This window comes from Phacochoerus africanus, chromosome 15, assembly GCF_016906955.1.
Source record: "Phacochoerus africanus isolate WHEZ1 chromosome 15, ROS_Pafr_v1, whole genome shotgun sequence".
NCBI lineage: Eukaryota > Metazoa > Chordata > Mammalia > Artiodactyla > Suidae > Phacochoerus > Phacochoerus africanus.
In genome coordinates, this window is record NC_062558.1 from 104,950,657 (window position 1) to 104,968,950 (window position 18,294).

The following is an 18,294-nucleotide window of genomic DNA, read 5'->3' on the forward strand; positions in this document are numbered from 1 at the left end:
ACTTCATAGCATTAATCTATTCTAAAAATACTCTAAATAAACACAATTTTATTACTATATATTTAGGGATGATATATATATACACACACATATATAAACCATATACCTACATTATAAAATCCCCATGAATAAACAGAGAGACAGAGAAAGCAAATGTGACAAAATGTTAACAATTGGTGAATCAGATGAAGGGTATATGACTATTCATGGAGTTCTTGTAATTCTTCTGTAAATCTGAAAATGTAAAAAATGAAAGTTTGGGGTATGTGAGGAGAAGAAATTTTTTTTTTTTTTTAAATGGCTGCACCCACAGGGTGTGGAAGTTCTGGGGCCATGGATTGAATCCAAAGGTCACAGCTGTGACAATGCCAGATCCTTTAACTCACCGCTCTGGGCCAAGGATCAAACCCACTCCTCCACAGGGACTCAAGCTGCTGCAGTAGGGTTTTTTTCCCTCTGGCTTTTTGCTTTTTAGGGCCACACCCATAGCATATGGAAGTTCCCCAGGCTAAGTGTTGAATCAGAGCTACAGCTGCCAGCCTGCACCACAGCCACAGCAACGCGGGATCCAAGCCACATCTATGACCTACACCACAGCTCACAGCAATCCTGGACCTTAATCCACTGAGCAAGGCCAGGGATGGGACCCGAGTCCTCATGGATACTAGTCGGGTTTGTTACCATGGAGCCACGACAGGAACTCCTGCAGTCAGATTCTTAACCCACTGTGCCACGGTGAGAACTCTTTTTTTTTTTTTTTTTTGGCTGTGGTATGCAGCAGCTTGAGATGGGATCTCAGTTCCCAGACCAGGGATTGAACCCTGCCTGCAGTGGTAAATGCACCAAGTCCTAACCACTAGACCACCAGGGAACTCCCCCAATTTTTTAACTGTTATATTTAGGGCCGGGTGGGTCATCAGGGATATATGTTCATGCATATGTGGCATTACCTATGAATTTGTTCTCCACAATGTAGTAAAGTCATGACCAACATTCTCTTATGACCAGAATGATTTCCCATCATAAATTTATGTGTTTTTTTGTTTTTTGTTTTTTTTTGCCTTTTTTTTTTAGGTCCACACTGGCAGCATGTGGAGGTTCCCAGGCTAGGGCTCAAATCGGAGCTGTAGCCGCCAGCCTGCACCACAACCACAGCAGCTCAGGATCTGAGCATCGTCTATGACCTACACCACAGCTCACGGCAATGCAGGATCCTTAACCCACTGAACGAGGCCAGGGATCGAACCCACATCCTCATGGATACTAGTTGAATTCATTTCTGTTGCGCTACAACAGGAACTCCTGAATTTATGAATTCTCACAGTCTGATAAATTTGATCTGGAAGTGTCATATTTTTGCACCATTTGGACCAATATTTCCTCATAAGGCAGGAGTAATCCTTAGCTTGTAGCTTTACTGTCAATCATTCACTCATTCAATAAGCATTTCCTGAACACTCCTGCTACACAAGGCAATGTGTTAGTGTTAAGGGGAATACAAATACAAATCAAATAGACATTCTCTTCTTGCATAGTCTGATAATTTGCCATAAATTAAAAACCTTGCACATAAATGGCTTTAACACAAGATAGAAAATCACTGTTTTGTGTCAGGTCTTGAAGGCGGGCACCATCACTCCCTCTTGGGGGAAATAGTGTTAGGCATATTCCTGATGCATTTCTGCCATCCTGCCATTGGAGGAAAACTAGGGCTAAGAGTTGAAGGTATTGGTGGGGTTGAGGTGAAGACTGCTGGATTAGTTTGCCACTAGCACGTATAACCAACCCATCACTCAGTGGCTGAAAAGAACCATCATTCATCATTGCTCCTGTGTCTGTGAGTATTTGGGGCATGGCTGGGGTGGGTGCCTCTGCTTCAGACTGCTGCAGCTAGATGCAAAACTATGCTTCTCCCTGCATTTTTGTGGATCAGTGGCAATGACTCTGCTTCCTGTATGTCTCATCCTCCTTGGACCAGCAAGCTAGCCGGGAATATTTTTCTCAGGTGATGGTAGAGGTGCAAGAGGGCAAACAGCAGCAAGAGAGGCCTTACAAAGCCCAGGCCTGGAGCTCACACACTGTCATGTATCACTGGCCTGCAGAAGTCACAGGGCTAAGCCCAAAGCCCTGGGGCATGGAGGGACACTCAGTGTGGCACTGACAAGTGTAAGGATGCACAGAGAAGTGAAAAACTGATGCAGTTTATGAAGCATGCCTGTGGTTATATGAATATTACATTTTGAGGAGAAAGAACTTCCCATTTCTTTTCAGAACAATATTAACAAATCTGATAAAAACTTAAAAAAATAGATTCATACAGAAGAATGTCACTAGTCCTCCCTTTCCAGTACTGGGCAAGAAAGCATGAGGTTAAACTCAGAATTCAGGAAGATCTAGTACAAATGGTAATGGGAATTATGTATCCATTTAATTTTTTAGGCCTCCTTGGGACTGGCTGGCTGGTCTCCACATTTTTCCTTGATATTTTAAGCCTCTACTCCTTTCACACTTTTTTCCTCTCGGTGGCAACCAGCCCCCTTAACATGCTGGCGTCTTCGTGCTTTCTCCCTCCACATCAAAATCTCTCCTGCAGAAAGGATCTAGCAAACTCATTCACAGTGAGGCATAAGTGGCTGATTTAAGGATTAAAATTCAACCATTTCCAGGAGCATCTGTCTTTGAACAAGAGACAAAAAAAGGAATGGCTCTTTAACAGAGGAACGTCACACCTTCGTGAGTAAGGTGGCAAGTGACGGATGGGGAACCAAGGTGCTTGTCCAGTGACCTCAAAATCATATCCTATAGGATTGTTACACACATATTTTTTTCTGAGTAAGTTAACTGCTTGGGTTTGTGGGCAAGGGTGTCGTTGCAGGAATAATTAGGAGCATAGCTCTAATGGCGCAGTTAGCATAAATAACATTAAAATATGTGCCCTAACAAGTCCGTTGTAATTTAATAACTTTCTATAGTGTAATTGTTCTAATCCCTATCAAAGTTTGCTGTTACTGTCTTTGAGAAACAAGCAAATAAATATAGCAGGCATTGGGCAGGAACTTTCTGAACTGTGTCAAGGTTAATAATAAGTAAAATGTTATAAGCAGAGACAGGACAGCAACAGCTGTGCAACATTCTTGGAAGCCAGGATTTTGATAGCATGAGCTCAGACAGTGAGCTCAGTTTTTTGCTGCTACTTTGGGTGAAGAGAGAACCCTTGTCATAATTATAGGGAAAACGACATTTCTCTTATAAATTACAACTGTTTTGCACTGAAAATCTGATGTCTGTGGCTGGAAAATCAGGAGCAATGTTGGAAGAGGACGCAGATCAAACCTATGAGAATGTCCTGGCTGAGATCCAGTCCTTCGAGCTGCCCATTGAAGCTACTTTAAGGTAAGTCTCCTTTATATTTTCTGGTTTCTTCTTTGGTAAGGTATAAGGTAGTCTTATGCACTTCTTTTTATACTTTTCTTCTTTTTATACTTATTTTTATAAAGAATAAAAAATAATTTTTGAAAAATAGTTACAGTTCTTTATATACCTAATCTCAAAATTTTATCCTTAGATGAATGACAATAAATAAAAAATCCACTTTTTTGCATTGTATTTGTTTCAGGATTCATCATCACAAGATCCAAAAATAGAAATGACTTTCAAGGGGTCAAAAAGGGCCGCATGCCAACTCCAGATGGATATTCCGTCTTATTTATATCAGGTTTCAATTATTTTCTCTAAGATGTTGCCTAGTGAAAAACATCAAGAACAATTAGACGTATCAATGAAACTCATTTATATTTGTGTGGATGTCAGTTGTAGGGGAAGAACGCAGAATGCTTATTTGCATTGTTGTTGCTCTTGGGTATATGGCGGCCTCTTGGATGTATTTTTTTTTATTTCTACATTAGATTTAAAAATAACTTCTTTGGTAGGATGGGGATTAATCTGCATAGTTCAAGGGCAGGATTAAGATGAAAGACCATGTATCTCTGTGCTAAATGGACATTTTTAAAGTTTAATTATTTTGGAGTTCCTGTGGTGGTGCAGCTGAAACGATTCTGACTAGGAACCATGAGGTTGCTGGTTTGATCCCTGCCTCGCTCAGTGAGTTAAGGATCTGGCATTGCCTTGAGCTGTGGTGTAGGTCACAGACGTGGCTCAGATCTGGCATTGCTATGGCTACGGCACAGGCTGGCAGCTGTATTTCCGATTAGACCCCTAGCCTGGGATTCGCCATATGCCGTGGGTGTGGCCCTAAAAAGAAAAAAAAAAATTTGTCTGTCTGCCTTTATCTGATACCTATCAGTGTGGGAACAGGATAGTGACAGTCAATAAATATTTGTTGACTAATATTTGTAGATTAAGTGAAAGGATTTCTTTCTTTTTTCTTTTTTTTCTTCTTTTTTTTTTTTTTTGGTGTTGTCTTTTCATTCTCAAAAAGATCCAGGGTCAAATGCTTTGAAGTTCTATAATTTCGGTCTGAATACATTTCTCCTGAATGTTTCAATTTGATTTTGCATTAAATAAATTTTGAATCTTTCCAAAGGGCCTAAAGTAATGTTGGGGGTATGGGAAGCTAATGGTATTTACTGGTTGATTCTTGGATTATCAATATGTAGATGCGGTTGCAAAATAATTACAACTCTAACTGTTCTTTTCACTTTCATTTTATTTGAGCATCGTAGACATCCATGAAAAAGGACAGGTAATTTTTACCTTATTCAATAAGTAGAAGAAACCAAAGCTTTTCACAAGGGCTTGGTCATTTTTTCCAAAGGAAACAGACTTTATACTGTCTAGCATCTTCTAAAACTTGTGCATCTGCCTGGCAGCTAGGTCAGAAGTCTACAGGGAAATGTGAGAGGGGGATAAAGGGAACCTGGCCATGTGTTAATTACCATGGCCTCTGCTGCCATTACTGCTTCAGAGCCCTTGGTCTTTGACCCCTGACCCTTTCTACTTCTCCCTTGGTCTCACAATCCTGGCTAACATCTATACACTTCATCCATCCTTGGAACTATCAGCTAGTCTTGCCCTGGTACTGGACCTGACTTCTTGCTTTGGTTCTTGGATCTGTCCCATCCTCTGTTCTGAGGGAAAATATCCAGAAGCTTATACTTGGTCTTCCTAAAGAAATGAACCTGTTTAGATCTAGCAGTCCCAGTACCCTCCCAGCATCACAAGGGTAGACACTGCATAAATATTTCCTCCAGGTGCTGCCTGTTATCATTATCACTGGACCTGGAATGCCCACTGTTAGCTTCATGTTTGGGTTATTGAACAAGGAGTGAGGGCAGTCTTTTCCAAAGGCTACTGTTAAAACACTCCAATGTTGGAGTTCCTGTCATGGCTCAGTGGTTAACGAATCCAACTAGGAACCATGAGGTTGCGGGTTCGATCCCTGGCCTTGCTCAGTGGGTTAAGGATCCGGCGTTGCTGTGAGCTGTGGTGCAGGCTACAGACACGGCTTGGATCTCGTGTTGCTGTGGCTCTGGCATAGGCCGGCGGCTACAGCTCCGATTAAACCCCTAGCCTGGGAACCTCCATATGCCGTGGGAATAGCCCTAGAAAAGGCAAAAAGACAAAAAAAAAAAAACCAAAAAAACAACACTCCAATGTTGTTTTGGAAGATACACACAGGGTTCATAACAAGCCTTTATTTAGGACAATATTTGCCCAAATTAGTTTTCCTAATTTTTAAAAAATATTTTTTCAGAGTTCCCATCATGGCTCAGCAGTTAACGAACCCAACTAGCATCCGTGAGGATGTAGGTTCGATCCCTGGCCTCGTTCAGTGGGCTATGAGGATCTGGTGTTGCCGTGAGCTGTGGTGTAGGTCGCAGATGCGGCTCAGATCCCGCATTTCTGTGGCTCTGGCGTAGGCCGGTGGCTACAGCTCCTACTGGACCCCTACCTGGGAACCTCCATGTGCTGTGGCCCTAGAAGAGACAAAAAAAAAAATTATTAGATGAAGCTTTCTGAGGCTGGCATTCCATGCCTTTCTGTACATCCTTATGCATGTCATTGATATTCCAGTGTCAACTATTCTATTTCACTGCTCTTATGGAACATATCTGCTCACATGGTCAAATGTGAAGGCAGGAAAATAAAGACAGGACTTCCATTTTGTTTACTATTTGACAGTATGCCTCATTTTTTTCCATGTGGTGCTCATGGTTCCTTTCCCTTATGATCCCTCACTCTTACTTCTGCCTGCCAAAACCCAGCCCATCATGCAAGGCACAGCTCAAATGTTCTTTCTTCTTCATGTGAAAGCTCTCTTGATCTGTCAACCACAGGTGAACACTTCATCCCTTGAAGCACCAAAGAATCCAGGGCATTTATTCTGATTGCGTGTGTGTGTGTGTGTGCGCGCGCGCGCGTGTATTTTGTGCTATAACCATTCTCAGGCTAAAGATTCCTGAGAGTATGACCTGTGTCTTACTTATATCTTAGTATCCTCTGCATAAGCTTCCACCATACTTGGCACACAGTAGCTGGATAAATATTTGTTGAACTACTTTGTATGGGCTTCTGAGCTAATGGTGACTTTGTGAAGCAAAAGAAATAAGGTAGTCCAGAGAGAAAGTCATCATTTCAGGGAAGAGGAGAAGGTGGGAGTTTTTGACTAGTTACAAGGTCTAAAGGCAGAGAGGGTGGGAAAGGGGTTTGGCTGGGAGGCAGAAGGACCAGCAGGGCTGCAAAGACTCCACTGTGAGGCCCCAGAAGGGACAAGGAAGGGTTAGGACATTGAGGGGATGGGCCTGGGAATATGGGCAAGGAACATTCTTAGGGAAAGCCCCACATCTGGGAATTGAGGTGGAGAGAATATTCAAGAGTTCTCCTAGTTGTGCTTCCCTGTCACAGAAGAAAGGCATTACGTCTACAAATATTTTCTGCTATAAAATCCTAAACTGTTAGCTTCCTCTGCCCACCTTGTTTTTGAGGTGCCCTGCTCCTGGTCAGTGCTCAGGGTCAGGTGGAGTTTGGTTTTCTAACAGGGTGAGCTCAGAGACTTAAAACCCAGAGATGATTTCTACCAGTGTCATTTAAGGAAGGCTCAAGAGCCCTTCTTTCACAGTGTATGCAGGACTTCCTGGCTCACCTCAGCCCTACCATCATCTGAATGAATGGGTCTCCTCCACCTGAGGAGTGGTAAGGGGGGGTTACTGAGACCAGGACTCATGTTGTCCAGCATTGCCAATGGTCTAAGTCTCTTTCACCTGCCTTCTCTCTACGTCCTGACTTCATACAAGGCTGCTCCAGGTGGCCCATCCTGTCTCCCCCCTGCCTCCCCCATGTACAATTCCCTTCTTTGGCCTTCTTTCTGTATTGTTGGAAAAGTAGACAAAAATCAGATGATTCTGAGGCCCTGTGTTTGTTTTCATTCTATGTGGGAAATAGGACCACTGCCCAAAGTATTTATTTTATTTTATTTATTTATTTATTTATTTTGCTTTTTAAGGCCACACCTGCGGCATATGGAGGTTCCCAGGCTAGGGGTCCAATCAGAGCCAAAGTATTCTTTTTTTTTTTTTGTCTTTTTGTCTTTTGTTGTTGTTGTTGTTGTTGCTATTTCTTGGGCCGCTCCCGCGGCATATGGAGGTTCCCAGGCTAGGGGTTGAATCGGAGCTGTAGCCACCGGCCTACGCCAGAGCCACAGCAACGCGGGTTCCGAGCCGTGTCTGCAACCTACACCACAGCTCACGGCAACGCCGGATCGTTAACCCACTGAGCAAGGGCAGGGACCGAACCCGCAACCTCATGGTTCCTAGTCGGATTCGTTAACCACTGTGCCACGACGGGAACTCCCCCAAAGTATTCATTTTAAAAGAGAGATAGTTTTAGGGGAGAGCTGAGACATCTTTTTTCCTTGGCTTCTTTGGGTTGCCAATGAAATTCCCAATCAGGCAGCTATAACACTTGAATTGGGGAACAAAATTCCAGGGTGGCAAAGTGGAATTTGATGTTATCCATGCGGAGTGTGATTGAACTTCAAAGAAAAAGGAGCAATGTAAAGAAAGGCCTACTGCTAGAGCCTGTATTGTCCTAGCACGGCTTTGCTTTGGGCATTCAAAGTCTCAGGGCTGGCAGATTTTTGGGAGGCTGAAATTCATGAGCAGGTGGGGGTCTAGAATTGGTTTTGCTGCCCTAATGCTTCTGCCCTGAGCATCCCTGTTTTCATCATGTTACCACCATATGTTAATTTCCACTAGATTTTCTCATTCTCATTATGTTTCCTGATGCTTACTCCAGTCCCTCCATGTGGCCTGGAGATGCCTAGCTCCTTGCCAGCTGCTCCCTCTAGGGGGCGTGCCTGCCCCAGGTAGGCTTAATGGCTATCTGGAGCCATGCTTAAAGAGAGGATCATAGTAGTACCTTATTCAGCCTTATTCATCATTATCAACTTCCTTGATCGAGGGTGTTAAAAGGTTTCAACTAGTACGTCAATTCCAATGCATTGGCAGTGGTTGTCTGAGTTCTCATGTTGAGGGTGGTTCTGATAAAAGAGTGATGGTAGCTTTGGTCTTAGGAGAGCACAGTAGCAGTGTCCTAACACTGAGCATATTCATGCTAGAACTTCCTGCTGCCAGGCCTCAATCATTATACTTGCCCCCAGTGGCTACCCTCTCGTACCTGGTAAAGCCTGGGCTCATTATGCCTCTTGGGATCCTGCAGGTGTGTTGTTAGCCTCTCACTCAGAACAGGTCCTGAAATCATAACAGGTCTGAACTGATGTGAGTTCAGAATTTCCAGTGTGTCTTCCTGCTAGAGCTGAGACTGAGACTGAGATACACTGAAGAGCAGGGCAACGTCAGTGGGAGATAGAAAAAGAGGACACATCCAAAGAAAGCCCTGCCGACGGCTGGGAAAAATAGGAGGAAAAGGGAATTGTACATGATGACGTACCAGAAGAAATTTTTGTAATTGTTTTATGATAACATAATTGTTTTACACTTGTACTCACAGACTCTCTCGGGCTCTTTTCCAAAAGCTGGCCATGAAGTTTTACCAGTTTAAGAGCAAACAGGATATTGTTATTTCTTTGATTTTAATGTTTTTGAGAATGAAGATAACATGCTTTTAGGAAAGGACAGAAGACATTAAAACAACAACAACAAAACCCAGCAACCTAAACTGTAAACACTAGCTGTTTGATCTTCAGTGCAACACTAGAGAGAAGTTAAGAAAAAACAAATAAATCATTTTTTGTGTTAGGAACCAAGGATTCCAAGCAGGGCAACAGTTTTGTTTATTTGCCAGTTAAATGAATGGGATCTGGAGTCAGAAGGACATGTGTTCAAGTTTTGCCTCTATATTTACTAATAGAACTATTGAAAAGATTACCTGAATTAGACATGAACTGTATTTAAAGTAGTGGCTCATGCATAGTCATTCATTCAGCACATAAATATTTATGAAGCATCTTCAGTGTGGCAGGCAGTGGTCTAGGATGGTCAATGGTCTTGTCGCTGATACAGCAAGATCAACACCTAGAAATTCCTTGCTCACAGGGAGCTGGCATTTTAGAGAAGAGAGCTAAAAATAAATTAAAAAGTGGTAATAAGTGCTAGGAAGAATAACAAATCATGGTGAAGGATAGGGAGGTCCAGGGACGCTATTTTACAAAGTGGCGAGAGGGTAAATGTCAGCTGTTATTGTCAATATTATCATTTCATTACATTATTCACTACGAACATTGAGGAAGAAAGAAAGAGGAAAGAGAAGAGAAAATTGTTGGTGTTATAAGCTGGTGGTGGGCAGGGGGATGGGGGCACCCGTGGAGGGAAGGAAGGAGAGAGAAGAATGGAATTTAAAAAAAAATGCTATTGTTCTCTAATTGCTCAGTGGACTTTAACTTTGGGATGAGCAAGTTAATGGTGCTTTCAGGACATCTTTCTGAGGGCAGAACCAATGCAAAATGAAAATATGGGACCCCTTGTTAAAAAATTACTAAGGGAGTTTCCATCATGGCGCAGCAGAAACAAATCCGACTAGGAACCATGAGGTTGCAGGTTTGATCCCTGGCCTTGCTCAGTAGGTCGGGGAGCCAGCACTGAGCTGTAGGTCACAGATGTGGCTTGGATCTTATGTTGTTGTGTCTGTGCTGTAGGCCAGCAGCTACAGCTCCTATTGGACCCCTAGCGTGGGAACCTCCATATGCTGTGGGTGCAGCCCTAGAAAAGGCAAAAAGACAAAAAAAAATTACTAAGAATTACAAGATGGTGATGGCAGAGCATTAAGCCAAGAGCAACTGCTTAGGCCCCACACAAATGAGCCACTCTGCCTGAGTGAGAGCTTAGTGCAGAGCCTGGCACACAGCTAGAATTCAGTAAAAACAGTTGTTGAATGAACAGAACCTGGGACTAATTACCTTTGAATTTCTTTGGCCCATGTTTTAGAAAAACTGATTTTATTTGGCTTCAAGTTCAGATTTCCTTCTATTGTTCTCCCCGTGAGGTATGGAACAGATTCATAGACACAGTTTTGCAGCCTGTCTGGGCTTTGTTCACATTCTCTTGCACTTACAGATTGTGGCCACTTGGGGTCACCACACCAACAATGTAGAAGCTGGAGGACTGCAGCTGTCAAGGCATCCCCAAAGAGCGGCTAAAAGGCACGGGGAAGAGTTAGTTTATTTGAGCTGATATATAAAGACTGCTTGTACTTTACATTTTGATTAAGTCCTGCAATCATATGACACAGGCTCTTAAACTCTATGAGAAACATCCAAATGATATTAGCAAAATCTGGAGAGGATGAAGAGTAGGAAGTCTGTTCTAGGGTTTCCAGGAGTGGGGAAGGGAATCTTTTTGTAGAGCTGTACCCTACCTCATGAAACATGCTTTTACAATATTAGGCTTAACATTAGAAGTACCTGCATTGGATTATTCATTTAACAAATAGTAACTGGGCTGGTAACAAACAATATAGAGATTGACCCTGTGCCTGGATATGGAGACAGTCTCAATGATTTGTTTGCCACCCCCATATTTGCCTCAAAGGATGAGAACTGCCTCCAAGGGCAATGAAGAGGCACTTGCCTTAGAAGCAAGATCCAGAGGGTGCACTAAAATGGATCTGGAACCAAGAGTCTAACCCAAAGACATGGTCCTGTTTCCCCCTCCACAACAGGAATAACTTTCAGGCAGTTTTTACCCATTGAGCACTCAGAAAAAAATGAGGTTCAGGTTCGGAGAACCCTGATACAAAATTAGGCTATTTCGCTAATGATTAGAAAAAAGAACTTTCACATGTCTTGTTTTTATTTTTATTTTTTCAAAGAGGAAGCTAAATTCGGGGCTTCCTGGTTTAATAACAAATGCATGATAATCCTCATCTCCAATGTTCATGTTGAATAAGCTCTGGACTAAACTTTATACATACATTATTTCCTTCACTCCCCATACCACTCAGTGAGCTAGGGACTATTATTGTCCCTAATTCACACTTGTAGAAACTGAGGCTTAGACAAGTTAAGTCACTTTACGAAAGCCCCACATCTAGTAAGAGATGAATTGGAACTTGAACCCAAACATTTATTTATTTATTTATTGCTTTTTAGGGCCACACTTGCGGGATATGGAGGTTCCCAGTCTAGGGGTTGACTGGCCTACACCACAGTTCACAGCAATGAGGAAGTTGGGGGACAGCAGAGCACATTGGAAGACTGCACCCACATGTTGAGTTATTTTTTGGACAGCGAATATTGACTTCCAGAGATCCACCTAAAATCTCTCCTCAGGACTCCTGGGAGGAAAAAGATATACCAGGAAGACTGACAGCAAGAGATGTGCTCTGTGTCCCATAGAGACTGACCAAGTCATTTACTCCTTGAGTAAAACAACATTGGAATGTTCTTCTTCTTTTTTGTGTGTGTTTTTAGGGCTGCACCCATGGCATATGGAGGTTCCCAGGCTAGGGGTCCAATCGGAGCTACAGCTGCTGGCCTACACCACAGCCACAGCAACACAGGATCCAAGCCGTGTCTGTGACCTACACAACAGCTCACGGCAATGCTAGATCCTTAACCCACTGAGCGAGGCCAGGGATCGAACCCGCAACCTCATAGTTCCTAGTCAGATTCATTAACCACTGAGCTACAATGGGAACTCCTGGAATGTTCTTCTTATCTGACTTTTTATTAACAAGAAAAACAGAAACAGGTTACTAGCTCCATCTTGCCAACTCACTAGCAGTGTGGCCTTGGACAAGTGACTTAATCTAAGTCAGAGTTTCTTCAAATTAAATCAGAGATAGCATAAGGTCCTCATAGGATGAAATTAGATTTTAGTAAAATTAGCTAATAGTCAAATTATGAATTAAATTAGTAAAGATTAAATTAGATAATATAAATGGCTGAGCAAATACTTCTCAATAAATAGCTATGACGGTTTTTGTTTTGGCCTATAGCTGAAATCCTTTGTTTTAGAGACATTTAGAAATGTCGCAGTTGGAGTTACTGCTGAGCCACACGGGAACTCCTGATTTTTTTATTTTTATTTTTTAATAGTATATTGCTTTACTGAGGGGTGTGGTTGGGACGGGAGACACCATAGTGAGGAACAACTCAAAGTAATAAAAGCACAGGCAGCAATGTTAAAATAGTAATACACAACATGGACAACTGCCATCATTTTCTTAAAGAGGACTCACCTTATGAAAGGAAAACTTTATTTGCTGTTGCAAAAACATCTGTATGAAGTAGAAATAAGTTCTGATCAGGCTAGTAGAGAATATGTTCTAGAAAGTGGAGGTAACTGGATGTAAATTCCGGGCGGTAATTTAATAGAACAGTCCCAGATGGCTAGGCTGAGGCCAACATCTAATAAGGATGAAAGCCTTGTCTGTGGGGAATTTTGGATGATACTTGGAGAAATATTACACTGTGCGTAAACCAAACCGAATTATTTTTCACAAGCGTAAAGTTTTTTTTTAATTACTCAAATGAATTTATCACATCTGTAGTTGTATAATGATCATAACACTCTAATTTCACAGGAAGTGTAAAGTTTCATATAGTGAAAGTTTTTTTCTACCTGCACATCAGTTGCACAGGAAGAGTGGTATAGGATACCTCAATAAAGAAGAGAGCATTCATGGACAATATCTAACTCCTTGATATAATAATGCCTACAGTTCAAAATAGTTACATCATGATTACGGCTAGGGCTTTCTGCAACTACAAGGTGGTCTTTATGGAAAGCATGGCCCCCTGGTATCAATGTCTAAAAAATAGCCACCACCTTATTCTATGTGTGTTCTCTTTTTGTGATTTTTCTTCGTTGGTATTAATCAATTCTGCTGTCATTGCTGCTTCTTAGCAAAATTGGTAAAAACTAAATTGTCATCATTGAACATAACACTCTAGCAATCAAGACATTTAAAACCTTTAATCTTCTGGGGTGAAGAAAGCACAATGAGACATTTAGAACTCTGATTTACAAACAGGGAGGTCACAAATTTTCCCGGCTTGAAGACTTACCTGATCAGGTCATCATGGAAGGTCTTACTTGAGTTTGTTTCAAAGCTAATGTAAGAAAATTCTGGTTCCGAAGTGATGTGAATAATCCAATAAATTCTATCTGATTTCATTCCATCCACTGAATACCCAGAAAGATTGAACAGTGTGGCATCAATGACAGGACTTGCTATCAGGTCACGAATTCCATTCTCACCAGTGACATTCTTTTCAGTAATATGAGTGACATCCTTTTTGGTAATACCATCTTTCATGGAGAACTAGTCCATAACTGCTGGGTCAAGTTCACTCATCAGAATTTCCATGGTTTGATCTGGCTGACTGATTACTTGACTTTCTGGGAAATCAAAGTACACAAGTACCAACAGTTGGAATTCATATGTCCCATACAACATGCTGCTCCATTTGGGGAAATTGCATTAAGAAACTCTATTTCTTCCTTCCTGGAAACTCTGGTGCAGGTACCCCTGGTGAGAAGGCTTCATGGAATTCTTACGAGAATAAAAGAAGCTTTTAGGGCTGCACTTGTGGCATATGGATGTTCCCAGGCTAGGGGTTGAATCAGAGCTGTAGCCCTTGGTCTGTGCCATAGCCACAGCAATGCTGGATCTGAGCCACATCTTTGACCTACACCACAGCTCACGGCAATGCTGGACCTTGACCCACTGAGCGGGACCAGGGATTGAACTTGCATCCTCATGGATACTAGTCGGGCTCATTACCGCTGAACCACAATGGGAACTCCCTGAGCTTATGGTAATTTGTGATGGCAGCCATAGAAAACTAATATAACAGTTTTTGCTCAAACACACATGGGAGTGATAAAAGCCTAAGTACTGCTCTGCTTCTCCCAGGAAGGGCCATGCCAAGGCATTGGATATCTCATGGATGCGGAGGTCTTGGGAAGGATAACTGTATGTGAGGGATGAAACTTCATTGAATGGAGTGTGGTCCCTCTGCTGCTGACATATCAGGCCTGACTTCTACCTTGGTGCTCAAGCAATACCACTCATGGGAGCTTCTTGCTATTTTTGGAATTGCTATGGTGCTTCAGGTCTGGCTTCCCTCTTAGGTTCTCTGCAGAGGAGTGCTAGCTAATGTCACTAGCCATACTGTGGGAGCCAGAAATGTAGCCATTTAGACTAGGCTTTTTTTTTTTTTTCTCTCTCACATGAATGTGTTTGTTATATCTAGGTCCATATTTAAAATTTACAGAGTTAGTGATTTAGGACATTTAGCTTTAAATTCTGGAGTTCCCGTCGTGGTGCAGCAGAAACGAATCCTACCAGGAACCATGAGGTTGTGGGTTTGATCCCTGGCCTTACTCAGTGGATCAAGGATCCAGCGTTGCTGTGAGCTGTGGTGTAGGTCACAGACACGACTCAGATCCTGTGTTGCTGTGGCTATGGTGTAGGCTGGCAGCTGTAGCTCCATTACACCCCTAGCCTGGGAACCTCCATATGCCACAAATGCAGGCCTCAAAAGACAAAAAGACAAAAAAAAAAAATTCTTAGCAAAAACCTTCAGGTACTAACAAAACTGTCAGAAGTCACAGAGGGAAGCAGCAAAAGCTGTTTCAGAAGGGGAAGTGGTATGTGGACTTCCTTCTATCTTGACTTGAGGGGAGGATGCTGCTAGTGAATGTTGAGGTAATCTTTATGGGCAGGTGTTGAAACAGCACGGGGAGTGAGGGTACCTAAGCAGGCCTGGCTTCACAGGGCAGGGGTTTGGATAGATGCCATCAGGACTGGAGAAGAGAAGGTCTGGGTAATGAACGCTCTGGAAAGGAAGGCCCCATCTGGACATAGTTGCTGAATTTGAAACTGGCCTGTGCCACAGGCCCTGCTCTCCTCGCCTTGCTTTACAATTCAGAACCATGAATTCTGGCCCTGCTCGTTGTCTGAACTAAGATAGCCTGCCATTTCCTACAGAGAAAACTGGCTTTTTAGCCTCCCTGTAGGACAGTATAAAATTCGTCCTCCGATCTTACGTTTTGGTTTCAGGTTCAATTTTCAAAAGGTTTATTTTCTTAAGAGCCGAACCTGCATTTCAGAGCTGTTAACACCAGGTGCCTCAGGGAGCAGTTGGCTAAGAAAAAAATTCAGTTTTTTACTACTCAGTAAAAAGCAATGGCATGAAGGGCCAAAACACTGGGTTCTAGGTACTGGCATTTGGCATGATTCAAAGATAAAAATTTTAAACCCGAAAACGGATGAAGTTTACATCCTCTGACAGAAATCTATAAATATTGTTTCTTGCATGGAAGCTTGTGATAAAAATGAACATCAGGGAATTTGAGGTAACATGGTTTGTGCTGCAGATTTCTACTAAGGAAACAATGAATATACCACATTATAAGGTGTTACATATAATGTCAGTATATAAAAAGCAAGTTTGAAGAAACTCTTTACAATTTGATATCCCTCTAATTGTTACCAATAACTTACTAATTAAACTCTTACCTTATGCTCAGAGCTGTTTGGAATGCTCCTTTCTAACTCATTCTCAACTCTTTCCAGTGGCTTCAACACTGTCTGGTTTTAAGACTCCTCCAGCTTTCTCTCAGCCTTGTGCAGAATTCTATGAGGAACTATAAGAAATTGCACAATTAAAGTCATTTCTGACCTTAAAGACCTTAACATGGTGTGAAAGTGTTGGTGGCCTTGGGAAGAGATTTTTTTTCCCCTGCATATTTTTGAGGAAGTGGGACTTCCCAGAGAAGATGTGGATTCTCCTGTATCATGAAGACAATGGAAACAGGCTTCTGATAGGGTTTCTTGGTAAAATAAGCAGTTGGATGGAGTAGAGCTTTCTTGGTCTTCCAAGTGAGTGTGCACTGAGGTCAGGCGTGTTTCAGTTTGCTGGGGACCAACTGTATGAAAACAAACAAAATTCAATTTATGAAAAAGCACTAATCAAACAAGTGCAAACTATTTAAACAGTTGTTGGTGTAGATAAGTGTGCTAAACTGAGTCTAGAGTCAGTGGAGAAAGTTGTGACTATAGGGAAATCTTTATTTTTTTGTTTTCTTTATTTATTTTTGTCTTTTATCTTTCAAGGCCCACACCCACGGCATGTGGAGGTTCCCAGGCTAGGGGTCGAATTGGAGCTACAGTTGCCAGCCTACACAACAGCCACAGCAACACTGGATCCTTAACCCACTGAGTGAGGCCAGGGATCAAACCTACTTCCTCATGGATACTAGTTGTGTTAGTTAACCACTGAACCACGACAGGAACTCCTAGGGAAACCTTTACGAAGGAGATAAATTTGCATTGAAATTTCCGAGGAAGACAGAAATTTCCCATTAGTAGGAATGAGGACATTTATATATATTAGTAATGTTTATTGGACACTTACTAAGGGTGGCAGGCAGAATAATGACTCTCAAAATATCCACATACGATTCCCTGGAATTTGTAAATATGTTACTTACATGACAAAAGGGATGTTGCAGATGTGATTAATGTTAAGACCTTAAGATAGAAGATTATCCAGAATCATATGGTTGTTATCCATCATAATCTCATGGGTCCTTAAAAGCAGAGAATCTTTTCTGGCCTAAGTCAGAGGGAGATGTGACTACAGAATGGTCAGAAAGATGTAATATTGCTGGCTTGAAAGATTGAGGAAGGGGGCCAAGGAATGTGGGTGGCCTCTAGAAGCTGAAAAGGTAAGGAAATGAATTCTCTCCTAGAGCCTCTGGAGAGAAACACAGTTGTGCTGACATCTTGATTTTAGCTTAGTGAAAACTGTATTGGACTTACTAGCCTTCTGAAACTATAATAAATTTGAGTTGTTAACCTCATGGTAATTTGTTACAGCAACAATAGAAAACTAACACAATATAGGACAGCAAAATAAGGTAGACAGTTACTATTAGGGGTGGGTGAAGCTGAACTATAAAGAGACTAGGTTCTTGCTCAGTGTCACCCAGCTGTGGAGTGAAGGAGCAGGAAATTAAATTGAGGACACGAATCTTTGGAGTTCATATTCATAACTATTATGCAAGATCATCTCCCAGGACTTTTGTGGCAGGAGGATGGAAGCAGTAAAAGCTTCTAGTAACATCTCACTTGAAAGGGTGAGTTACCAGCTATATAGTAAAGAGCTTGGTTGACTCAAAGGGAAGTTCAGAGTCCTGGGTTAATGAAATCAGAAAACAGTTGTCCCTCAGGCCTAGGTTGGTAAGCTCTTCCTGATTCATCTTCCTTAATCGCTGCTTTGATCATGACAAACTGGTTTACTCAGTGTTGCACAAACACTAAACAGGACTAGCGTACTACACACTACACTAGTACCTTTGTAGAACTCACCCACCTAGCCTACCTACAGCAACCTGGGGGCACTTGGGTTCAAGGACTTTGACATGAAATCAACCCAGATTCACATTTCACTGAATCTCTCACCTATCTTTGCCACAAAATGTCATAGTTTTATGACATTTAATTTTTCTGGCGTTTATAATTTATTTCCAAGTTAACTGGCCTCTGTGAACTTCCCGAAGGCAAGGGTAGGAATCCAATCAGAGCGTCGTCCTGTTCGCCAGCTGGGTTCTTGGTTGGTTCCTAAAATAAATCTTACTCCCACACACCATTTTGCTCTGCTCGAGTACACGCTTTCCTTTCTCCACTCTACACCACCCAGAGTACATCAGGCCTCCTTGTTAAACGTTCCTGTAGCTTTTATTACAGACTGACGATGACTATTTGTCGACCTCTCTCATTGCTAAAGTATTCCCACCGCGTAGCAGAGGGTCTGGCACACACAATACAAGCATATAGGTTAAAGCGGGGCCAACTGCTAGGCAGCAA

The 18,294-nt window shown here is 42.1% G+C and overlaps 1 protein-coding gene and 1 pseudogene across 1 annotated transcript in view; one reads left to right on the forward strand and one right to left on the reverse strand.

Annotated features, from left to right (window-relative positions):
• The first annotated feature begins 3,199 nt into the window (after window positions 1-3,199).
• The window catches only part of EXOC6 (exocyst complex component 6), a 229,115-nt gene continuing 214,020 nt past the window's right edge, over window positions 3,200-18,294 (forward strand). Inside the window, exon 1 of the mRNA XM_047759791.1 lies at window positions 3,200-3,393. Coding sequence (XP_047615747.1) covers window positions 3,281-3,393 — 113 coding nt within the window. The 5' untranslated portion in view covers window positions 3,200-3,280. The remainder of the gene's footprint in view (window positions 3,394-18,294) is intronic.
• LOC125115595 (S-adenosylmethionine decarboxylase proenzyme 1-like) lies at window positions 13,294-13,989 on the reverse strand (annotated as a pseudogene).